This window comes from Triturus cristatus, chromosome 2_2, assembly GCF_964204655.1.
Source record: "Triturus cristatus chromosome 2_2, aTriCri1.1, whole genome shotgun sequence".
In the NCBI taxonomy this organism is placed as follows: domain Eukaryota; kingdom Metazoa; phylum Chordata; class Amphibia; order Caudata; family Salamandridae; genus Triturus; species Triturus cristatus.
In genome coordinates, this window is record NC_140582.1 from 919,769,926 (window position 1) to 919,795,874 (window position 25,949).

The 25,949-nt window shown below is 45.8% G+C and overlaps 1 protein-coding gene across 1 annotated transcript in view; it reads left to right on the top strand.

Moving 5' to 3' along the window:
* The window catches only part of SEL1L3 (SEL1L family member 3), a 714,608-nt gene that overhangs the window by 86,808 nt on the left and 601,851 nt on the right, over positions 1 to 25,949 (top strand). The window contains exon 3 of the mRNA XM_085642308.1: positions 10,175 to 10,301. Coding sequence (XP_085498434.1) covers positions 10,175 to 10,301 — 127 coding nt within the window. The remainder of the gene's footprint in view (positions 1 to 10,174; positions 10,302 to 25,949) is intronic.

Below are 25,949 nucleotides of genomic sequence, written 5' to 3' on the forward strand. Positions count from 1 at the left end.
CAGTTTCATGTTTTTCATGACATTGGCACCATCATCAACAGCACTGTAATAATTATCATTTTTATAGTATTCATCAAATTTCTGTGCACATAAGCCATCGAAGATCCTCTTAGTTGGGCCTCCCATATTACTCACAATCTGGTTTTGCCACATTGACATCACATCATTGTCTGGCGGAACCATATTCATCTCCCTCATGCCCATAAGGAGAAATATAATTTTCTTTATCATTGTTTTCCCACCATGGCTACATAATTCCCCTGGCTGAGAATGTAACCTGCCATCTTCAGAAATTAAAGAGCTAGTAATGCCTTTTCCACATAATTCCCTATATCAATGACCATACTTTTAAATTATGACTGCTTTATAAATACAATTAGTAATTAAATTGTCCAAAAATTGTCAAAACCTTATCCTCCTCATTATTAACACTTTTGTTTTATCATCAAATAACAGGGAATTGAACTCCACAATATTTTCATTGAACATATATAAAAATGCTTGTGCCTTTAAATGGCATTCACATAAATCCAGGCAGCTGTTTGCATAAACACTTCCCCAGGCAAGCATTTGACTTGCAACACATATAGCAATGTATCTGACCATGAAATAAATATAGACATATCTCCCCGGTATTCACATGGGAGTCTTGAAAAAAGGCAAATTCGACCTTACCCAGCCCTAGCGCCCTGAAAACAAAGTAACAGTTTCACACAGAGCCTTAAAGGCCGGCACCTTTGAGAAACTGGCCTGAAGACATTGAACCATCATTTTAAAAACCACACAAACAATGCATTTACAGTAAATCACAATCCAATGCTAGCATACAGAGCTTTGTAATAGACGTATCTGTAGCAGGAAGAAAAGAGCAAATGGTGTATGGACTACTGTTATTTATAGTTGGGGATATCCTTTTTTGTGTTAATAACTTAGTAACCAGGTGAGCAGGATTAGAGGAGTTGTAGTGTTCTTTTAAGTGGTGTACATAATAAAACAGGAAGAGAGAATGCATATTACAGCCTCTTATCTTGTATATAAAGTGGAGTGCAGATGCAGTCTCTCTTTCATAGTGGCTGCTATTTTGTGGATTGGCAATAGAGGTGGATAACGGTGCCACCGAGACGGGCAACCATAATGACAGTGGATTTATGGCTGCTGAGTGAATGATGGCTTTGCGAATGATTGAAGAGTTTATTGCAAGGAAGTGAAGCGAAGAGAAGAGACAAGGGAGTTCATAATTTTTAAAAGCTGGAGAGCCGGCCTTGATGAAGACAGGGTTTGCTCCTTCCACAATATCAGATAAATTGGCAGGTATAGTTTTTTACAGGAAGCTTGTCTGGGATTCTGAGTCATTGTGGGTGGTGGGAATGGGCTGCATGATTTTAGAGAGAGGGCTCAAAGGAAAAAAAGAGTGGTGGGCATGAGAAGACCAATAATAATAGTAGGCATTTTGAACTGTATGATGGTAGTGACACTGAGTGGAAGACAACACTTTTGATAGTAGTCTTGTCAGTGAAGGCCCTTTTGAGTCTCAAACGTGACAAGGAATCAGGTATCTTTGCCCTGAACAATGACAAGGTGGCTATTGGTTCCAATAGGGTGAGTTTGGGGGTAGGTAATAGCAAGACTGATCAGAGGGGAACAAGGATTATGGTGGAATGTCCCTCCTAGGCCAGTGAATGCTTTCAGGGACTGTAGGTGGATAAGAAGTCAATGGGTAGAGAAGTTCATTCATGATGGCAGGAAGAAATTGAAGCATTGACATGTCTTTTAGCTAATGAGATAGGATATAAAATAGTGTGGTTTACTGTCTAATGACTCCAACACTTACTATCAAAGAACTAGCAAAGTGGGCTGGCTATAAGTGCATCCTTGCTTTTATATTTTACTGTATCCTAAATTGTATTTGTCCAGAGCCTTCCATACCTACCCTAAATCTTGGAAATAATAACTATATATAAATATATATAATGAGCTATTTACCGAATTGAGTACTCCTCTGTGAAGTCTGGTCCTCTGTTCTTGACCCTTTCCCTGATGCCACATCTTGTATATATTTTCACATTCACCCCGATTATTAAACCTTTGGAGCAGAAAGCATGCATCATAGAACGTAAACTAAACTTCTCCTCTAACACATGAATGTTTTTGCCCCTATATGCCTGTAGCCACATATGTTGTTTTGACTCACTTTGAGGTACAGCACCCTTTCCAAATAGTGTGTTGCGCCATGCTTGCTATGTTCCAATATTTGTGTGACACCAATTAACTGTATGCCAAAGTAATGTCTTAAAGGATGAGGACCCACACACACTATGGAATTGTTAGCACAGAAGAAATAGAAAGGCTTCGCCCAGCAGCTGAAAGAGCCAGTCATTCTGAATCTAGAGCAGATGGCAATCCCTTTGAGCTCTGCAGACCCCTCGGTCTTTATATATTGCAGATAAATTGTAGGGGCAGACCAACATTATAAGTGTCAATGTACTTGGGTGCTTTAAAAGCTTGTTGAAGTTACAAAGGTCTTCCAATTAAAATGGCTAGGGAACACGAGGGTTGATACCTTAAATTTCACTTAAGTGGCCAACCATATAAATGAACCGTGGGAGCTAAACTTCAATAATTGTACTGAAGACCAATAATTTATGCACCCTTAATTTTACCTCGGGCAGCTTATCTCGGTTACTCTTGTTTATCTAGTGGCAAGAGACATCACCCTTCCCGACATGAAACCTACTGATTAGCAGAGTAAAATTCAAATAGGAACTGGGCCCACTCAATAACTGTGTTCTAGATCAAAAATAAGTTAAAAAGATTCATTACAGAACTGTTATTATAACGGTTCAGAAAATTGAATAGATTCCTATGAAGTCTCTGATGCAGAACACAAAATCATAAATTAGAGCAAAAATCTCAAATGTAAGCAGTTAAATTTCTCTAGATTCTAACAGGCACATGCATCATCATAGGGTTTTGCGATTCCTTAATTGCGATTATTAAGGAATCGCAATTTAGGAATAGCAAAACCCGATGCATGTAGGAATCGCTAAAGAAATAGCGATTCCCACAAATTCCTTAATTGCGACTAGCAAATTGCAAGTCGCAATTAAGGAATGTCTTCCCATTCATTCCTATGGGCCTCCAGGAATGAATTGGAGATTGCGGGAGCAATTTGCGAGTACCAGTAGGTACTCGAAAATTGCTCCCGCAATTTCGATGGTGCAAGGGTGTCAAAATGACACCCCATTGCACCCATGTATGTTAACTCTGCACATATGTTGCATACACACATGCTCTAAGGGCATGTGTGTGGGCAACATGAAACTTAGAAAAATGCAAATAAGTGCATTTTTCAAATTTTTCGCAAATTACCATGAGGTCCAGCTTCATGGTAATTTGCTCACGCTAATAGCGAAATCGCTATTTTTAAAACTGTAATGCATTGCATTAAAGGAATCTCAATTAGGGATTCCTTGAATGCAATCGCTATTTAAGGAATCGCTATTTTGAGATTCCTTAAATAGCGATTTGTGCATTTGGGATGATGCATCCCAAATGCAAAAATACCGGTCGCAAAGGGGCAGATTCTGAGAATCTGCCCGTTTGCGACCGGTTTTGTGCTTGATGCATGTGCCTGCAAGTGTCAAACTCGTAAAGAGTACTGACAGCATTCTAAGTAAGAAGAAGAAAGCCTCAAATAAATCAGACAGTGTCTCCGGGGGGAAAATGAGAAGTCTGCCACCAACCGTCAAAACGTGGGTGTTTTAGCCACAATTTTATGCACAAACTAATAGCAAGACGGCAGAATCAGCATGACATTCATCCTGGTTGGGTCACACCAGGAAAATCAAAGGAAGCCTCGTAATAATTAAAACTCTTAGCATCGACTCATTTCTGAAGGTAAACTGAAATATTCTGTTTGCGTCCACAGCAACAGCACTCCAGAGATGTATATACAATATGAAATATTTTCCAAACAAATGCTCATAGAATTACGTTCTTTTACAGGCCTACATCTGAACCCCTAGTGGAAATCCTTCAAAATGATACATAGAGCACGGAGTGCAAAGTTTCATTCCAAATACACCCTTTCTAAGGACAATCAGCAATTATGTCATAGCACTCTGTGGTTTGCAGAAACTGTTAGGAGAGAAGACTCACAACAGGTCTCTGACTGGGAAGGGGAATGAGTAACACCAAGATGAGCAGAACACCAGAAACCTCATCTTTTCTAATAAAATGGAGTCGTGCACGAAAATTTTGCATAACTACACTTTATTATTAACCAGACTTCTAATCAATATAATGCAGTTGTTTCAAGTACATCTTCATTAGTTCATCGGTTATGATCACATGCATTTTTAAAATCACTAATGTGCACAAGTAATTTGTCACAAAAAATTGCACATAAGAAAAAACTTTAACAGCATTATAATCAGGAAGACATGATTTCTTAGCTTCAAGCCCTTTCTGCTTGCTGAAGGATACGTGGTTACTCCCAGACTCATAGCCTGGACAGCCTCAATAAAAGGTGTTGCGGAAGGCAAGGTTTGGAAGAATGATGACAGAAGTAGAGAAGATCAGGCATTCACCTTTAAAAAAGATGCATATTTCTGGCAAAGAAATGGAAATTGCAGACTTTAACTATGTCAATGATTTCTATCCAATTGCATCACCAACTAGGTGTCACCAGTGCATAATCGGACGTCAACATTATACTTCTTAGATAAACCAGCAAAAGGTTGCCTTGGGAGACTAATGGCCCATTTGTGGGTGAATCCCCCCTCAGGGGAACACCATGGAGGACTACATCACCGCTACCACCTACCCCCATAGGCAGGCATGATAGGCTGGTCAGAGGGAGGAGTCTGGGAGTGCTCTGGGGGCTTGTTGCCCCAACTGGAGGTCGGGGGAGTCGATGGAGATCGACCACCCCTTGCGGTCTGTTGAGGAAGACCCTTCTAGGATTAAAATTCAGGGAGACAGGACTATGGGTTTAGTGCCCCTGGAGTCAGCAATGGAGCTGGGAGGTACTGGCTGAACGCTCACTATCTTGATGAGTCTTATAATGTTCTGGGATACCTTATTGCTTCTTTGTTCTCTTGTCTCTCTGCTTCTTTTTGTTCTGTGGGGGCGGGCAAGGGTGTGGAAGAAGTGTCTCCTGTTTTTAAAAAGTTGTGTATCTTGCCTGAGTTTATCATGTGATATTTGGATTTCCACAGTTGCTCCAGAAGGAGTCACTATAGTTGACTGGATGTGTGTTTTAGGGTCGATATGGCACTGTATTATTTGTGGGGTTGGGATGGCTGCCTCCATGATAGTGGTAGATTGCAGCTTTGGGTTTCAGGTTTAGGCCGTGGGTCTTGGCAGCGAGGATACAAATGGGTATGCAGTATGTGTTATCAATGTTATTCTACTGTATTTCTGGAGGGGGGTTATCACAATGGGGTGATTATTTGGCAATCCCATGGTTACCACCTTGACTGGCTGTACTAATATTGTGACGTGAAATGTGCGAAGCCTGAAGGGCTACACCAAGAGGTATAGGGTCCACTCTTTCCTGAGGTGCCATAAGATGTAGATGGTGTCCAGGAGACCCACATCATGGAGGAAGAAAGCTCATATGCTGGGTAAGAAGGGGAGGGGCAATCGTTTTCGGCCCCTTACTCCACTTATGCATGATTGTGGCTATCTGGATTGCACCAGGGGTTCCTTTTAAGAACACGTATAGCAATGCAGACATAGAGGGTCGGTACCTTACCCTCTTCTACATTGTACACTTGATGGGAGGCCTATCACACTTATCCACCCAACGTGATGGTAAGCATTTCTTCAACCGCATTCAGGATTTGCTGGTAGACAGTATGGGACACCCAGTGATATGGGGGGGGGACTATAACTATATTTTGATGGAGCCGAGGACCAGTAACACCCCAAACAAGGAACAAAGCCTCTGATGACCAAGTCACTTGCCATGGTCATGCACAACCTAGGGTTCTCGGACAACTGGTGAATATTACACCCAGGGAGAAATGAGTATACCTGTCATTCATCTGCGCAAAACACTTATAGTTGATTGGACCGACTCCTGGTGGCTGGGATGGACCCCTGGAGACTGCACGGGGTGTCTCATCTTGGGATATATCTATCAGATATCTATCAGATCATTTCTGGGCCTATTGCGCTGCGGAGGGGGGCACACCCTGCTCCTGGAGCATAGATGGAGCATGCATACGGACCTTCTGACAGACTCATTGTGCAGGGAGGTGCTAGCAACTTCACAAGAGAACTTCGTGTCGGTTAATCGGGGGACGGCTTCCTCCAGAGCACTAGACTATGTGGCTTTCAAGGCGGTTATGAGGGGGGCCTGCATGGGCACTACTTATGGGGTCCGGAAGCAATTGGAGGCTGACCTAGTGGGCCAGGAGCTCTGCTTGAAGGGGCTCCAGGGGTCGGATTTGACTTCACCAGAGTCGCGTGCGAAGGAGCTCTGGCTCCGTAGGGAGGTGCTGTGTTTGTGGGCCATTCTGGGTAAGTGTACGTTGTGCGCATATTATCAGTGCCGAAACAGGGAGGGAGACAAATCTGGCAGGTTGTTACCTTGGATACTTAGAAGGAAACAGGTGAGCCCGCCGTGCTTCATGTCTGATTCTCTGTTGGTACTTTGGTGACAAATTCTCAGGACATCTCAAGCAGGTATACCAAGCTTGTGGGGTGGGTCCATAGGGGAGAGTGGAGGATTTCCTGCACATGGTGGGATTGTCGAACCCTCGAGCCAGACCTCTTACAAGAGCTGGGAAGGGAGATTATGTTGGAGGAGTTGGGCAAAGCCATTAAGGCCCTCAACAGATCTAAGGCACCTGGAGGGGATGGATTCCCCATGGAATTCTTTCAGGCCTATTCCACGGTACTTAAAGGCAAACTACTGAAGGTATTTCAGAAGGCACAGAGGAATTGGATTCTTCTGGCCATGATGAGGGAGGGCATGGTCTGTATTATGCCAAAACCTGTTAGAGATGATGCAGACCCTTCATTATATAGATCCCTTACCATGCTTAATTTGGATGTCAAGATTCTGTGTAAATTGCTTGCGAACAGACTGGGGGTGGTGATCTATATGATAGAGGATTAGTGCATGAGGATCAATGAGGTTTTATGCCGGCATGTAGCATGCCATTTAATCTTCTTAGGCTTACTCACGTGCTCCATGAGACACTCAATTTTAATCAGGAGCTGTCCCTGGCCTTTGATACTGTTGAGAGGGCTTGCTTGCAGGCAGCACTGGCTAGTATGGGATTTGGGACCGTGTTCTGCAGCTGGGTGAGAATTCTTTTCACTGTTTGTATGGTCCATGTTGGGATTGGGTGTGATCTAGGAAAGGACGCAGAGCTGGTGTAGGTCTCGCGGTGGATGCTGGTCCGTGTCCATGAAGCTTATTAGCATTCACTCTGCCTTCACTTGCGGGGGCTGAACCATAACCCTTTTTGGAACGTTTTTTGCCAAACTAGAAGTACATGATTTACCAATAACTTGGTTGAGTGATGATAATCCCACTTTTGAGAATACACTCCCAGAGGTTCCTGTTACTGTGTAGATAGAGTTCTTTTTAGGCCCTGAAGAATTGCCTCATGATAACTTTTGACAACAATAGGCGAGAAACATGTTAACCAATCAAACTAAGCCTAGTAAAGCTATCTAGGACCATTATATCCTATGCTAGAGATCACCATTTCAACTACGCAAGTGGACTCATTCATTAACATTTCTTGTTTCTGAGCTTCAAATATCATATTTTAATACACTTTTTTTGTTCTCACCAATCTACACTAATAGCCCACACACCCTCACTTGATCAAACTGCTGTTCTATAAAAAGACCTCCAGCAAAGATCCCTCTTTCGGGTGCCCGTCGGGCATTGCAGCGCCGGCCTGATGAGGCGCTAGTCCAGTGATGAAGCATGACACCCATCTGGGTGTGTGAGGGCTCTTGCTCCTGTTGGAGCCTATTCCCATCTGAAAATACCTTCATAGGCACTCCATCTTCTATACTTCCACAGGAACTGCATATCTTGTTTAGTCTCTGTGCTCTATCGGGTCATAGGTGATGGGGCGGGGGACGGGACAGGACTCCCCTCCTCTTCGCACTCGTAATTGAACCCCTGGCTCTGCTGTTGTGTCTGGAGTTAGAGCAGTGAGGGATTCCAGTAGGGGGCTCCATGCATGTCACCTCCTTGTAAGCGAATGATGCGTTGATTTATGTCCACGCCCCAGGTTGTCAGTGCTGATCTTAATGGGCTTACTCACTACTTTTGGGCAGGTATCTGGGCTCCGGGTGAATGTCCATAAGTCACTGCTGTTTCCACTGGGAAGGCTGATCAGGGTGCTTGAGGCCCTATTGCCGGAGTTAGGCCTCCTATGGGAAACTGAAGGGTTCCGCTGTCTGGGTGTCAGAGTGGCTCATTCTGAGGTGATTTTTCTGCACCAGAATGTAGATACTATCCTGGAACGACTGAAGGCCTCGATAGCTTTCTGTTCCAGACTCCGCCTGTCGGTGATGGGCAGGGCGACAATGGCGAAAACGGTCTTTTTGCCTCCGTGTCTCTGTACAAAACACGTTGTTCCCGGTTCGGCCAGGATCCCAGGATCCTTTTGACACTTGGATAGCTTACTTATCTTGCTGGTCTGGGCGGGGAGATGCAGCAGGGTGGCACTGTCAGTCCTTAAACTTGATCTTGAGAATAGAGGACTGGCCCTCCAGGATTTACAAACGTAATATTACGCCACCACACTGCAACATGCGGTGAAATGGTTGACCAACTCCGACAAATGGGATTAGAGTTTGTATGTAGACATGTGAGTGGGGATATGCTGGTGCAGAGTGCATGAGAGGGGGCACTCTGACTACCCAGTTCCATACTTGGTGAAACAGACTGTGAGTGTGTGGAAAGCTGTGGTCACGAGGGTGCTGCGCAGAACCCCCTTCAATAGAGAGCTCAGTCTGTGAGACCTGGACCCGTTTCGTACAATCGACAGGGATATGTCTATGGAGCAATGGAGGTTGAGGATGCGCAGTGGCAGGTGACCTATACCCGGGGGAGGAGTTTTTTTCACTTCATGAGGCTTAGGAGGTGTTTGGGGTGGGGCCTGGTCACTTCCTCCATTATACTGAATTGGAGAATCAGCCAGAGAGATGTGGGCTGTGTTCCCGGCAGCGATACAACCCTCCCAGGCGCACGGTGGGTTGCTTCCGGTGGGGGGACGGACGGCATCTTATTACCCTTTTTTATGGCGCATTACAGGTGGATAGGGAGAGCTCAGAGTGTGTAGGGGAGCCTATTGCAGATGCGGACTGGTCCTGCGCTTGCAAGCAGGTGAGGTGGGTGTCTTTTAACCACAGGTTTAAATGACTACATTTTAATTTCCTTCACAGTGCTTATGTGACCCCATGACAGTTGAACAGAATAAGCCTCCTGAGGGTTGCTAGCTGTGCGCAATGTGGAGAGTTGGGGGCCTCTTTTCTATACTTAGCCTGGGTCTGCCCTGGGATTCAGGATTTCTGGAGGGCAGTGGTGCCATCCATTGTGAGAGCTACAGGTTTGGAGTTCCCTCTCGACGCACTGGATTGCCTCTTGAGAGTGGTGACGTAGCCCAAGGGCTGCAAAACCCCTTATAAGATTGCCCAGTGGCATTGCTGTTAGCGAAGAGAAGAACAGCCATTGGGTGGGTGGTTGACAGGCTGGCGCAATTGAATTCATGTCTCAGGGAACTCTGTGAATGGGGAGCTGTGGAGGAGACCCATATGCCCCTTACCCATGCAGATGAGAAGCCCAAAGATGAAATCTTGATCTGGAGGACGGTGACACCAAGTTGGGGCGAGGGCTTGGACACTGAGGAGTGAGATACCTCCTTAGATTTTCATGCCTTGTATAGAACGTGACAGCCAAGTGTGTTCATGTATACTCCACTGTATTCGCTGAGTAATTATCTTAAATGCATGTTTTTATGCCCCCTAAGTCCTGCATGTTATTGTATTGAACAGATAATTATGGTATGGGCTGGATGGAAGGGAGCAATAGTCCTATTGCATTGTACTCTGTATTATTTGGCCTGCTTGTTTCTTTTCTTTGTTTTTTTTTCTGTTAAATCAATAAAACGGTTTAATTTTTTTTCTCTAACAGACACCATTCAGATCCTCAATTTTACATATGCATCTAGCGGAGGGCATCATGGTATCATAAAAAAAATTGAGAAGTTTCAGAACCGAGAACTTGAAGCAAGAAGACAGCAGCTGAGCGTTTATCCCATGTAAGCAAAAGATTATGTTTTTGTCTTGAAGAAAACATCTCTTTAATATTATGTATTTGATATAGTTGACTCAAGGCTGCTTCCTTTAGAGGATTATTTCTGAGGACCTGATTATGAATTTGCCAGAATTTTGTGTGGGGATTCCCAGGGCCCAGAATTTCAGATTCTGCACAATGGCATAACGAAACCCCCTTGCAAAGAAGATGGAGAGAGCCCTCCTCCCCCCACCAAGTCAGGAGCTCTCAGGCCAGAGACCCGCCGCCCGCGGTGCGTTTTTGCGAGCAGAGTTTCAAAAGGAAAAACTGGGACAGGTCAAATATAGAAGTAGGACCAAAAGATGATAATGAAAATGAAAGGGGCTCACAAGAAAGAGTGCAGGTGCGCACACATACACCCCGATTCACAAAGTTGAACTTAAAATTTGTATAAGTTTACTCTTTTTTGTTATTCGCAACTATTTAAAAGTAACTTTACGATTGCGGACACTCCGCGGTCAGTGTGCAGAACTCTGTGTAAAAGAGATAGTACAGGCCCATATTTCTTTGTGGGAAGCTCTCCACCCCAACTGCAAAATCTAAGTTAGTATTAAACAGTCTATTTGTGAATACCAAAAAAGAGTAAATGTACACAAAAGTTTAAGTTTACCTTTGTGAATTGGGCCCAGCGTATGATTCAGTAACTTGCAAAAAAAATTAAAACTGAAGGTCAAAAATAAATTCCATACTAAAGCTCTGCTAATGTTACAGATGCATCAGAAAAGATATATTAAAACTACTTTTACTTATAAAGGTACCTTGATAAGTATTGTGATCCTGGTGTATCCAGCATAATGATGACCAGCACAGACTCGTTCTGAAGGTTTTATACTTTTGTTCATTTGAATTGTTCATTTACAGGAAGACTCTAGTTTGAAAGCTTAAGCTATGGCAGCCTGGCATGACCTACTCCATATCCACCATTCCCTTTTCTTCTCTCCTCTGGGAGCATGATTGGGGACTTAGCTGACCTCCTCTGACCTTGGGTATGGTAACTGGTGGTCTTGTAAAGCCTCCAAAAACGTGTGGTAAAGTTAGCCCTATAAAGCTGCAAAAAAATAAAATAATACTTAAGATGTTTCGGACTTAATGCTGCTACTAACTCAGCATCAACTCAACCTTCTTCAAGAAAACCAGGACATGTATTTAAAAGTGTGAAAAGCGTGGGGACACTGGGACAGAGCTCCAAAAACCGAGACATCTGGTCACCCTGCTGAGGGGGGCCCTGGAGCTCAGGGTCATCCCCCGGGGGCTTCGGGGCCGAAAATTACGCCACTGATTGAGCACCAAATTTCAGCTAGTCCGAGGTTTTCCATCGAATGGGATATAACCCCATGATTGCAAAATTATTGGCTCCATTACTGTGCATTCTCTCGACCATTTTAGGGATCAAAACACTGACATTTTCCTCCTGATGCGTGACCAAGCGGATGGTGTGAGGAGGAGGGTTGTGTTCTGTTTTGTATGATTCCAGGGGTGGAGGGCACACTTCTATCTGTTCAGGGGAACATTGCTGCTACCCACAGCAAGTAGCTGCTGCAATTGCAGAGTGAGATCCGGTGTTTCCATCTCAAAATTATCAGGTCCAGAGGTTGTGGACCCCATAATTTTAGGCAAAGAGACACTTAAAATTGCGTGTGATGGAATTCCAACTGGAGATATCGTGCCCGGTGAAATACCGTCACCTGTAAGTAGGGACTTAATTTCTTTAGTGTCCTCGTGGTAAATATATCAAGGAGGTGTTTTTCATCTATCTGTTGAGGGTGAGATGTGAGGTCAATACGAAAGGTATTTTGCTCCTTTTTAAGCGAGCCTAGACAGCGCTTCAAGACATGTTGTATTCTATTTTGTTGGCTGTTTTAATTTGTCAGTATCCTTTAAAAATCCTTGTTTCAAAGTGGGTATTTTTTCTATTTGTCCCTCCTTTTTTGTTGTTAGTTCCCTCCCATGGAGCAAATCCCCATTTCTAATAGGCTCCCACTTGTCCCATCTTAGTTACTGGCTCAGGGACTTTTTTCTTTATGTTTGAAAGAGCATTTCGCCAGAGTGGTTGTGTTTTGACTAGCTACAAGCTTTTCTGTAAAAAGGGCTATACATTGTGGTCTTATCTGTGACTTGAAAGTGAGAGGATTTCCCCATCCCTTAACCCCCTCCAGCCTTGCTGGTTCTGCCATCCCCCTCTCTTTCGCATTGAGTGAGGTAGCAAGAGGGCCAGGCACCCGCTCAGCCTCGGATCACTTTCCGTTTCCATCACAGCGCTGCTCTCCTTTTAACTTGTTTGTTTGAATAACTGGAGCTGTGCAACACAGTAAGTGGCCGATGCTGGAGCGCAGACTGCCTCCCAGGCTGAGCGAGCGTCCTATTATCTTTAGAATGTCAGGGCTCCCTCCCCTCCTCTTCATGCACAATAGCACATTACACTACAGCCAGTTTGAATCTGCTATAAAAATAAAATTCCTCATTTCCTCTAAAGGCGGTTTGTGTCTGTTTTTTTTTTTATATCAAAGGCGAATGCTGGTAGTGGGTCAGACATCAAAAGCACAAGCAGCCTGCCTCTGCTGAGGTACACATTCCCATATTTGGCAAAAGTGGGGAAAAGCGATATCTTGAATGCCCGACGCAGTGAGGTGTTCCGGCACCCACATGGCCACCCATTTCATTACTTTTCTCCGTCCAAATTCCCCGAATGCAGATGGTGTTTCACAGACTTTCTCCTGGGCCCGCACTGATTTTTTTAAGGGGTCTTGATTTTTTTTTTTTTATAGTTTAGAATGCTTTATTGAGATAATAAACAAAGTAAAACATCTGTACATGGGTCATGTAGCATGAAATTGAAGCAAAATGTATATATGACAACAATGCTAATAAAGCCCTCGAAAGGGAAAACTTGTACATAGAGTTAATGCATTTTAACATTTTGAATGTAAAGAGAGGAAGATAAGAAAAAGAAAAGAAGGGGAGAGAAGAGGAGGGAAGGGAAATGCATCAGAAGTTAAAACAATTATGCATAATATTGAGAATGAAGTTTAAAAAGATAAATTGGTACTATAGATACAAGTGAAATCAAGTAGCCAACCTAGAAAGAAAAGAGGTTAGTGGTGACCACAAGTCTTTTTTGATCAACAAAGGTAGTGAAGTGGCATGGGCACGATCAAGCCTGTGATGGTGACAAAGGAAGTTCCACTAAGCTTGATACGAAAGAGAGGTGGCCTTTCAATTAGTGGTGCTATTCTGAAAGGAAATAGCTAAAAACAAGTCTATAAATGTACCCACATTGCTCTGAGCATCCTAGATAGTGAAGAACTACCCCAAAACACATGTACAATATCAAAAGAAACGTTGGTAGATAATATTTCATTCAATTTCAACCATATACGTGACCAGAAAGACTTAACCAAAGGGCAGTGGAAGAACACATGAAGGAAGTCGCTGTTCTCGTGGGAACAAGACCAACCTTTTTTGGAGTCTAACAACTTGAATTTCTGCAGATTAGTAGGGGTGAAAAAAAGTCTATTATAGAAGTAATATAAAGTCTGCATTGTGCTAGTTGAGTGTGAAGAAGTATGGATTTTTGACCAAATTGAGTCCCATGTTTGAAACGAAAAATCCAGGACCAAGTCCTTCCTCCACAGAAGTTCTAAGTTGGATTTGATTCTAGCATCCACAGAACGGGATAGTATCTCATAAATAACAGCTGCTTTAAATTGGGTAGAAAAATCAAGAGGGGAGGAGGGGGGATGGTCAGGTGAGTCAGAGGAACAACCCTGGGAAAAGAGACCATTCAGGGACACCCTAAGTAAGGGGTAATGAAGGGCATGTGTAGCAGAGATACCATAAGGCTCTCAGATATCCGAAAAGTCCATAAGGGACCCATCCTTCAACAAGTGGTCGAGGGTAATGATGCCTTTGTCAATCCATTCCTTCCAGAATAGAGCTCTGTTGTTAATCTTTAAATATTTTATACCAGATTGGAGTGCAAGAGAGTTGATCTGCAGAGGAGAGATGAGTTCGGAGCAGAGAGGTTGCGAGTGCTTTGGAATGAGTAAAAGTAGGTGAGGAGAAACACTTCAGGGGTTGGGATAAACAGGTAGCTGTAATAAAAGAAAAAGGTGTGTATTGAGCTTGTTCTAACGAGCTCCAAGCCATTATAGGTGTTATGTGTGGACTTGGTTAAAAAAGTCCATATTTGTTTCAGGGTGAATGCAGAGTGGTAACGTCTGAGATTAGGAAAATTGACTTCACCTAACTCTTCGGATTGTTGGAGACGAGAAAGTGAAATCCTGGCCTTGCGGTTGTTCCACAGAAATTTGATCAAGGAGCGATTAATGGTACTTAAAAACGAGAGCGGGAGGGAAACCGGAAGCATAGAAAGATAAAAATTGATAATTGGAAGGAGCATCATTTTAATTGTAGCTAATCTACCCCACCAGGATACGAAAAGTGGGGACAATCTCTCAATAAGGTCAGAGAGCTTTTTGAATATGTCAGCAAGGTTAATTTTAATAGTTTCCCTAATGTTATTAGCATATAGAATGCCTAAGCATTTGATACATTTGGAGTTCCACTCAAACGCTGAGCCATGAAACATATGGGGAAGGCAGTGCTTATTTAAATACAGTACTTTGAATTTATGAATGTTCAATCTATAGCCAGAAACTATAGAATAACCTTGTGACAAGGAGAAGAAAGCCGGCAAAGAAGTAGATGGATTGGAGATATATAACAAAATGTCATCTGCATAAGCAGTGAATTTGATGTCTATATTTTTAAATTGGAGACCTGTATAGAGAGATGAGCGTCTTGTTAGGGATATATTTAGTTTGAGATTTCCGGTCTAGAAAGGGATCCATAAGTTTGCTACAATCGCCACCCACAATCAAATTATCAGCGGCATGGGTGGAGAGAAGAACAGAAAACTAATTCCAAAAAGATAAGTCAATGGCATTAGGGCCCTAAACATTACAAAAAGAAAGTTGAGTGTTGTTAACTTTAGTATTCAAAAACAGCCATCTACCATTAGCATCTTGGAATTAATTTTGTAACAGAACATTTAGAGACTTATGAAACAAAATAACTACACCATTCTTATTATTCACTGCCGGGGAGCAGAAAACCTCTCCAACCCACTGTTTGCGCAGTCAAGACAGATCCTATAACTTGAGGTGTGTTTCTTGTAATAACTCAACATGACAATTGAATATAGCAAGGTGAGAAACGACTCGCTGTTTTTTTTTTTGTTTTTTGTTTTTTTTTTAAAAACCTTTATTGACACAGCAGTTATGTACAGTCACGGGCCTACAACCTCCGAGGCCGGCCGCTAGTATGCAAAATGGAAACACAGTACAGCCAACAAATGAGCAACCTACACGGGAGGGTGGCCAACAGGCCCACAACTAGACTCCATCCAACAAGAAGGTTTTGAATTAACATTTTATGAAAAAGAAACAACAAAACAAAACTAAAACCAGGCATGGAAACTACATAAGCAGGAACTTGCTCTCACATGGGGGGGGGGGCAGCCGCCACTCAGCGGCACTATAGGCAAAAGTTAGTATTAGGCGAGGTAGGAGGGGGGGCAGGGAAAAACCCAAGTACCAATTCCAGGAAGGAACAGGAATAGCCGAGCTAAGGGGACAGAGCTACATCGAAGGCGATCACCAGGGGGGGCGTGCATATATCTCCGCGGTAAGAATTCCACGGACCCCACATCTTGTTCCATTTTTTGGGTTTGCCTCTAGCAACATACACGGTTTTCTCCCGGAACATGCACCAATCCATGTTTTCTTTCCATTTTGACACCGTAGGAGACCTACCCGAGCCCCACAGCTGCGCGATGTCCCTTTTGGCTATCATATTGCCCAGAGTCACCCAGCGCTCCTGGGTCGCGTCACAATCAGTCGGTTCCCACACATTCAACACACAGCGCCGCGCCTCCGGGAGTAAAGCCACACCAGTGACCTCCTCCATCACTGCATGCACCCTAGTCCAGAACCGGACAACCACTGGACACTCCCACAAAATATGGAAAAAGGTACCAAGCAGGCCACAGCCACGCCTACATAAACCATCACTCGAGTAGCCCAAGCGAAGCAAACGGGGACCGGTAACATAGACCCTGTGTAATATCTTTAACTGCACAAATCTAAGGCGAGCGGGTATGGCCACTTCTCTCGGCGAGGCTATAGCCGCAACCCAGTCCTCGTCGTCTAATTCTAGGCCATCCGCGACCCATACCTCTCGCAAGCGGGTGAGGAGGTCCGCGCGGGTATTAATCAATTTTTTATAGATCAGGGAAATGGTGCTGTCTGGCAAGTAACCATCAAGTATACGATCCTCCAAGGGGGAGGCCTCAGGAATATCCGCCGGGGTCGGAAAGGCAGAAAGCAGGGCGTGGCGGACCTGCGCGTAACGAAAGAATTCCCTATCGCTCAGGCTATATTCGGTCCGAAGGACATCGAACGTTTTAAAAGCGCCCTTCGCCCACAGATCCCCCACTCGGCTAATACCGATCGTGTCCCACTTCTCAAATCCCTTAGTGCGCCACAGCCCGCCCAACTCTTCAGAAGCATACAGCGGAGTCGCACGAGTCAGGCGGCCCTTCCAGCCCGTAGCAGCAGTGGCGCCGTGCCAGGCGCGTACAGCATTGTTCGTGGGGCCCGTAAGTTTAGTGCGTCCCTTCTTGGAGTAAAGCATTCGATTGAAATCCCCACCCGGCAACAGTAACTTATCCATCTCATACGCGGGGTTCAAAGCTGGGCCATACGTCCCATAGTTCACTGCCACCAGCTGGGACGCCCAATAATACCTTCTGATATCAGGAAGAGCTATGCCACCATCGTACCATGGAAGAGTCACCTTAGCAAGAGCGATACGTGGTCTCCCATCCCACACCAGCTGTCGCTGCAGGCTTTCCACCTCCCGAAAATACCGTGTAGGCACCACGTCCAGCGTATTCTGTAGTGCGTACAAAAAACGTGGCATAGACATCATTTTAAATAAGGCCGCCCTGCCCAGCGGCGATAACGGAAGCCTCCGCCAACGAACTACGTCAGCCCGAAGCCGCTGAAGCGGTGGCAGCAGGTTCAGAGAGTAACGAACCGCTGAACTCAAGGAGACGTGAATGCCTAAATATTTAAATCCAGACTGAGAGATTTGAATCGGACAGCCGCGAGGGAGAGGAGGGGGGTCGCCAACCAACACATATACACAGGACTTGGCCCAATTAATAACAATCCCAGAATTGCGGCCGAAGGAGGTCAAAACATCGAACAACACTATCAATGATTTCCGCGGCGAGGTGAGGTAGAGCAAAATGTCATCAGCGTATAGTGACACACGGTCCTCAAACGTCGGAGACCACCGGATACCCGCCATAGAGGGCTCCCACCTCAGCCACGCCGCCAGGGGTTCCAACGCAAGAGCAAAAAGAAGCGGGGACAGGGGGCAACCTTGGCGGGTACCCCTCCCGAGCACAAAGGGGGCCGACACCCTACCATTCACCACCACCTGCGCCAGCGGCTCCACATACAACAGTTTCACCCATTTAATGAATCCGGGTCCAAAACCAAACTTGGCCAGTGCCGCCCAAAGATACGACCATTCCAGCGTATCGAACGCCATCGTAGCGTCCAAGGACGCCAAAATGGTGGGCTCCTGGATACAATCGACCCTTGCGAGAACTCCATGTAGGCGCCTCAGGTTCAACGCGGTGTTGCGATGCGGAATAAAACCAGATTGATCCGGATGAACCAGGTCGCCAATTACAGTAATCAGTCGATTTGCCAGGACCTTCGCAAGAATCTTTGGCTCGGCATTTAGGAGTGAGATAGGCCTATACGATGCACAACAGTCTTGCGGCTTACCCTCTTTATGGAGAACCACAATAGTTGCAAGCCGTTGGTCCAGCGGAAGGGAGCCTACCTCAAGCGACGCATTAAACATCTCACGGAGATGAGGCGCCAGCTTCTCTGGACGAAGCTTGTACAGCTCGATCGGCAGACCATTCGGGCCCAAGGCCTTTCCGGAGCGGACCGCGCGAATTGCCAGTGCTATCTCATCATTCGTCAATGCCGCATCCATCAAATCTCTGTCGGAGACAGAGAGGCATGGCAATGTAATATCTCGTAACAATTGGCGAGAGTCATCCTCCGGCCTATCCGAGACCGACGTATAGACGTCACGTAGATGATCTGCAAAACAAGTCACTATCTCTCCGGGATCTGTGACACTCACACCGTCAGCGCGCACAATCACCGGAACCACACGATTCACTCTTTCGCTCTTTTCCAGCCACGCAATCAATTTTCCAGCCTTGTCACCCACATCATACAAGCGCCCCTGCTGTTCCCGACTAGTGAGCTTGGCAGCATTCGTAACCAGCGCCCTATAGTCCGACTGCTTAAGGCTAAGGGCGTGAAGTTTCTCCCTCGTGACTCCCCGCCCAAGATCCCCTTCCATACTAGTTATGTCAGACTCCAGGTGCACCACCTCTTCGTTTTTACGCTTTTTAGCAAGGGAGATCAGGGATAGGGCCTGCCCACGGATCACCACCTTAAAGGCCTCCCACAATGTCAAGGCTGACGAGACGGAACCTTGGTTTTCCGTGAAAAACCGGTCCAGAGACTTCACCAATTGGGCACGAACTGTGGGGTCACGGAGATACCAGGGGTTAATCGGTGCCACCCTCCCCCCAGCCCCCAAGGCAATATCCAAGTGGAGCAGCACCGGGGAATGATCCGAGATTCCACGAGCAAGATGTTTAACTTCCCCAATCATTGGGGCTTGGGCAGCCGGCATCAGCACATAGTCCAATCTAGACAGGGAGCCGTGGGCCCCAGAGTGAAACGTAAACTGAGCCAGCCCCTGGTGCATCGCTCTCCAACAGTCAACTAGTCCCATAGTGTCAATAAAACCACCTAACCAAGAATGCGCCCCAGGGAGGTCTCTGGGCGGGTGTCGATCCTCTCTACCAGACACAACAGAGTTGAAATCCCCACCAACCAGCAACAGGCCCTCAGGGAGCCCGAGCAATAGACCTCCCAGATCCGCGAAGGTGGTAGTCTGCAACCCAGGGGGGACGTAAACTGAAACCAAACACAAAGTCTTACCCTCCCACTGGCCAACCAGCCCTACGTAACGCCCCCGATCATCGTGCTTCACCTCGTCAATTTCCAGTGGGAGAGAGGCTCGGACCAGAATGCCTACCCCTCTGGATCCAGTGGTAAAGCCGGAATGGGCCACCAAACGGTAGCCCCGTCTATTCAATGCCTGACAGGAGTTGCCCACCAAATGCGTCTCTTGTAGGAAGACGACATCTGGAGAGAGACGCTTCAGATATTGTAGCACCACCCCTCGCTTCACACGGTCCCCCAAACCATTGACATTCCATGTTAAAATATGCAACCCCCTACCCCCCATCCCAACCACAACGATCATCCCACCCACTACGAGAGCAAAAAACAGAACATCGATCACCTGGTATAAAACGAACCTGAAACAACAACAACTCCCCCACCACCACCCCCCCAACTCCCGTGACACCCCCCCCACCCTGCACCCCTGCACTAGAACATCTAGCCACCCCACGTCCTCGGCCCGCTCCTCTCCCCCGCGTCGACGATGCAATGTATCAAGCCATTCCTCCACCGCATCAGGCCGGTCGAAAAAGTGGGTCCGGTCCTCCAGTTCAACACGAAGCTTAGCCGGGAAAAGCATGGCGTACTTCAGTCCCATGTCTCTTAATCGCCGTTTCACAGTCAGAAACCCCATGCGCTGTTTTTGGACCGCCTGAGTAAAGTCAGGATAAAAGCTAACGTCCACGTTCTCATACTTCAGCGGGCCATTTACACGGGAGGTCTGTAGGATGGCGTCGCGGTCCCTAAAGTTAAAGATTCTGGCGATGATGGGTCGCGGCGGGGCCCCCGGCTTTGGCCGACCCCCCGGAACTCTGTGGGCCCGCTTCACCATGAAGTATTTACTGAGGCCCTTTGGCACGAGGTGGTTCAGGATCAGTTCCTCCACAAAAAGATCCACTGACCCATCCTCCGACCTCTCCGGCACACCTACAATGCGCACGTTATTGCGCCGTGCCCGGCCTTCAAAATCCTCCAGCCGCTTGACCGAAAGGTCGGTGAGGGCCCTCAGACTGTGAAGCTCCGTCTGCAGGTCAGTAACATCTTTCGTAAGGCCCGAAGTCGTGAGAGCAAGTGAATTGACCCTGTCGCTGGTTTTCGAAAGGTCCGCTCTGAGTAGGTTAACATCAATTGACACAGTGTCCAGCTTGTGGGCCAGAGAGTCAAACCGCTGGCCAACCGACTCCTTCATGGCGTCGATGGCACCCATGACATCGTTGAGTGTCAGTTCCGCCGAGGATGACGGTCCCTCCCGAGCCACCTCTGCGAGCCCACTCGGACCAGGAGACCCCTTCTGATGGGCATACCGATCCATATTATTCGTCTGCACATAGCCACCTCTCCGGGTAACCTTGGGCCTTAGCTTGTCCCCATCTAGTCGGGCCGCCATTACACGGCCGGGGAAACCAACTCTTGGATGCCCGTGTGTTGTAGTGGTTCCCTGGGGGGAGCACACCGCAATCAGTGGTAGACAGCTCCCGCTACCGATATCACCCGCCGGCCTCCGAGCTGCCTTCCACGCCACTGAGGAGAGTCGAAAGCGAAAGCGAAACCCGGGGGGCACGGGTCAGCCCGAAGCTCCGGATCCGTTGTTGTTCAATTGGGACACGGGGAAGATGCCAACCCGAGTCCGGGGCAGCGCCGCGGAGCAGGCCTCTTGTCCAAAGACCGAAGAAGTAAAGTTCCCAAAGTCCGATTTGAGCTCTGAGAACAGGAGTATCCTCAGCGTAGGTTCGCCCGTAGTATTCCTTCAAAATATCAGGATGAAATCCAGGATAATCGTGGGAGGCTGCGTGGACCCCGGGAGCCCTGTGCCTACGCGTCCATCATGGTTGGGCGCTAGGCTCCTTCCCGACTCGCTGTTTTTTAAAAGGATTACGAATACCTTTAACATTCCATGAAATTATTCGAAGGCCAATCATCGATAAAATTTAAGCAGAAATAAACATGAAAGTAAAAGAAACTTAAAGGGTGAGTAGAAAAAAAGGTGAAAGAAACCAATCATAAAAAGGATATACTAGTGTCGGACAAAAGCATAGAAAGATGAAATAGAGATATGTAAAAACGGATATGGAGCGGAAGACGGGAAAAAAACAAAGAGGAAGGAAAATAGAGATACTAGCTTGATATATCCATAAAAACAAAAAAAGGAGAGAGTAATGAAGCACCATAAGCATGAAATGGAAAAAAAGAGATGCAGTGGAAACAAGAGCAAAGAGGCAAGGCAAGGGGGGGGAAGAAAAGGAAAAGGGGACAGAAGAGGAAATGAAGAGGGGAGCATAGTCGCCGAGAAAGAGCTAACAAAGAAAAGATTACGAAAAGCCAGAAGGCTTTAGCCATAGTGATCAAAAACAAGAACATTAATGAGGGGGGCAAAGAACAAGACGGCCACTCCAAAAGGGGGACACCAAGAAAGGATAAGTTTATTAATAGAAAAAAAGAAGAGATAAAAGATTAAGGACAAAATGTTAAACATAAGAAACAAAATAGAAGGGAACTTACCAGAAAATAGGAAGACAATGCAACGGAGTGAGTCATACATGACAAAACATAAGGAAAACGTGGGTATGAACATCAGCGCCGGGAACTGCACAGGGAAGACCTAAGAAACAGGGAAGAGAACAAACATGAAAACAATTAAGGCTTGTTCAGTTCCGTAGCTTCTCCTTTGTGAATGTGAATGAATTTCCGAAGATCAGCCGGGTCTTCAAAAGTAAAAGTTCTGTCTTTATAAGTCACTTTGAAAAAGCACGTATGGATAAGACCATAACGGGCATTCATGGATCTCAAAGATGGTCTGAGGTCGAGAAATTCCTTACGCCGGGTGGCGGTTGGCTTAGAGACGTCTTGAATGAAGAAGACTTTGTGGCCAGTCCAAAGCATCTGCTTGTGTTGCTTGGCAGCATTAAGGATTGCCATGAAATCGGAGTACAGGAGGAAATAGGCAATAATGCCTCTTGGTTTAGTTGAGGAAGGTGCATCCTGAGATCCCAACCTGTGCGCCCTTTGACTATTAAGATCCATAGGTTTCGGAAGACCAACGGTCTGCAGGACTTGAGTCTCCAAAAAGGAGATCATGTCCGAGCCTTCAGAACCTTCCGGAATTCCGTAAATCCGTAGATTGTTGCGCCTATTACAATTTTCTAAGTCCTCTGTAGACTTTTTAAGTTGAGTAACATCTTTAGTGAGGAAATCGACTCTGGCAACAACGTCCTGTGCATCACTTATTTTTTGTTCCACATCCAAAAGTCTTGACTCAAGTCCAGACCATTTCTCTTCAATTCTCTGAAGAGTAGCAGTAGTGTCCATCATGAAGGGTCTAATATGGCGCAGTTCGTCCATGATGTCCTCTAACATCAGAGGAAGGGGTGATTTCGATAGAGAAGACGGGTCTTTTTTGGAGCGCTTGTTTGTGCTAACAACTGAATCTTTACAGCCTCCAGCGGTAGACCCAGCAGCTCCAAGGGACTTGTTTGAGTGTGAAGAATCCATGGCGGGATATAGTATACAACTCAGCAATAGGTAGGATCTCTTAGGGCATAAAACTCCAAGGTCACAATAAGTTCAGTCTATTAGAAAGGATGTCAGCAAACCACATGCAGAGCTTGACTGAAAAGTGCTGAATAGCTTCAGTGCCTCAATAGAAAGGAGGAGAAATTAAAGCACATCACAGCAGACCGTTGAATATGAAAGGGACGGTCCATCCAACAAGCATGTGGCATTAGCTGAACCGTTCTGATGAGCAGATATCAAACAGAGTCATTTGCTTGCGGACATTGCCATATAGAACCAAAATGTATTTGCATTTATATATGCTGCGGAAAGAAATCTCTGGTAGCAAAATGCACAAAATGGCAGTCGCACAAAATAGAGCCCCTGAGAAGAAGCAAGTTCAAAGGAGTAAGCGCTGAAAAAGACCAACAACGGGTCTATAAACTGGCCACAGTGAGCCCCGTGACCATCAACGTAGGAAGCCAAGTTTAAAAAATGGGGCTGCAATTGAAAGAAGAGACCATCAGTGCACACATCGTTGTGACGAATTGCCAACAAATAATATGCAGCGATAGCAGACAACGTTTTAAAAAACAAGGGAAAATCAGACAGTCCGACACGTGTGTGAGAGTTGCTGATCCATTTTGGTGTCCCTTTTAAGCCGAGTTAATGTTTTTGCTGACAACAGATTATAGAACCCAAAAATATTTGCGTTGAAACATTGTTGTGGAAGAGAAAATAGCCGACAGCAAACTCACAAAATGGCGGCCACCCAAAACAGGGCCACTGAGGTGAAGCAAGCTCAGGGGAAAAAGCACTAAAAAAGACCCTTTATAAGTCTGCAAACTTGCCTCAATGTGCCCTGCTACTTCCAATACAGGGAGCCATGCTTCATAAGCGGGACTGCAAACTTAAAAGGAGCCCTTCAGCGCCGACTGGAGCTCGGTGTCGGAGAGCGTCCAGGGAGCGGCCATCTTGTATCACCGCCGCCACGCTTCAGGACTTGATTTTTTAACCCGCACCACTGTGCGTTCTGGGACTTGTAGTTTCCCAATTACGCTTGAAACCATCAGTATGCAAAACACTGCGTGCCAAAAATCAAAAATCAAAAACAGGCAAAGCGTGGCACACATGATACGTGACTAATCTCAGTTGCCACAAAAAAGGACTGCAGCTTGATCACAAACTGAAGGAAGGACACCATTGCACAAGATGCTTCCTGTGGTCTTCAAGTCCTGAAACTGGCCGCTATTTATATAACCAGAGCATTGCCCAGCCCATTCCTCTCCTCCCTCTCCAGCCGTGCCAAGTACCACGCATCAGTGTCCGCATCACCGCACTCTAATGCATTTGTCATGCATTTATAGCTCCCTGATCACCCTGTGGGAGGTGCGCTCACAAGGAGCTGTATTTAAGCTGTGAGTGCACTGCCAGTGTGAGTGTGTCTGCTGTGCTGACAGCTGTCTGAAATACATGGTGCGTCCTCTTGAATAAATTACAAATCACGACAGATCTGTGTGTTACTTATCGGCGCCAGGGCTGCAGCCAAGCCCAGCCTCTTGCTGCAGCATATCTCGTGGTCTCAGTGCCTGATGTGCTGTAAACAAATACATGGAGGACCCGGCAATGCCACATGCGCCCGCTGCGCCCACTGTGTCCAATTGGCCTCCTAGACACGGAGACAGCGGGCTGCAGCTTGAAATGCAGTGCAAGAAGATGCCCTCTGCTCAGGTGCATTATTTCTCCTAGCACAGTACTGAAGAGGGACTGGATTGCACGGTGTCACCGGCTAACAACACCAAGCCTCTAGATGGCAGAATAGGTTACGAGCAAGCTCACAAACATATCTACTTGAGAGGTTGAGTGAATTCAGCTGTGATACAGGCCTCCGCCCGTGGCCTGCAGGGGGCTTAATGTATGCCATCACTGAAGTCCTCCCTGCTATTCTCTCCCCATCAGGTAAATTGACCCTCACTCTGGCCGCCTGTGCAAACTTATTTTTATTTTTTTTGCTCTTTGTATGATGAATGCTGTAAAAATCAACTGTTATAGTACACTGCGAATATTCTCAAAGCCCAGAGTGTGCAGAAAGTGGTCACGAACATCTTCTACTTCGCAGTCCAATGTACATACTCAAAGTTGGGTCTCTCTCTGCCTATAATGACAAGAGAAACCCAGTATTCAAGGATGGGAAAACATATGATCACCCTTCCCTCTACACAATGTATGGAGTGACATAGATCGGATCAACTCCAAAACAGGCATATTTCTACCTACCCTTATGCACAGATGGGTGTCCCACTCTCATAGCCAAGCAAGACTAGTAGCCTCATTGGATGTTTAATAGCCCCCTGAGGCATGGACCTAGCCTTGGCCTCTGCAGAGAAAAGAAAAAAATACAGGTACCTCCCACCACCTCTTTTGGATTGTACTGTTAGAAATGTGTGATGCAAGGAAATCAACAGACCTGACAGTAAGCTCTTACAAGGTTTACATGAGGTATCCCAGAAACTCATGAATCATAACTAGTATGAAAATGTGTCATTTTATAATTAGTGTTTGTGCTACTCTAACATATATCATCTGTAGTAATATTATCACCATGGTTATGGATGACTCAGCAAAATTAATATTTTTTGTTTAACTGCAGCATAAACACCAAATAATATTTGCCACACATCCCTATTCGATTGATCAAGGAAACTGCCTGTCTGCCTTATTTAATTTTGTATGCTGCCTTGCTGCCCTTCCATACCCGCTGGAGAACTGATGGTCTTTACTATAGTTTCCTCATGGGCACCATATCCCTTAGCATCATTCACCCCACCTTTGCGTGGCATTTCTGTGCCGCTGGGACAAGACAACATATTGAGTGATTTACAACATTCATCGGAACACATTGCTTTCATCTGAAGTGTTAGTGCATGTTACATTTGTAACTCCTTGAGCCCTAGCAGGGTCATTTTACAGGAAATGTTTACGTCCCAGCT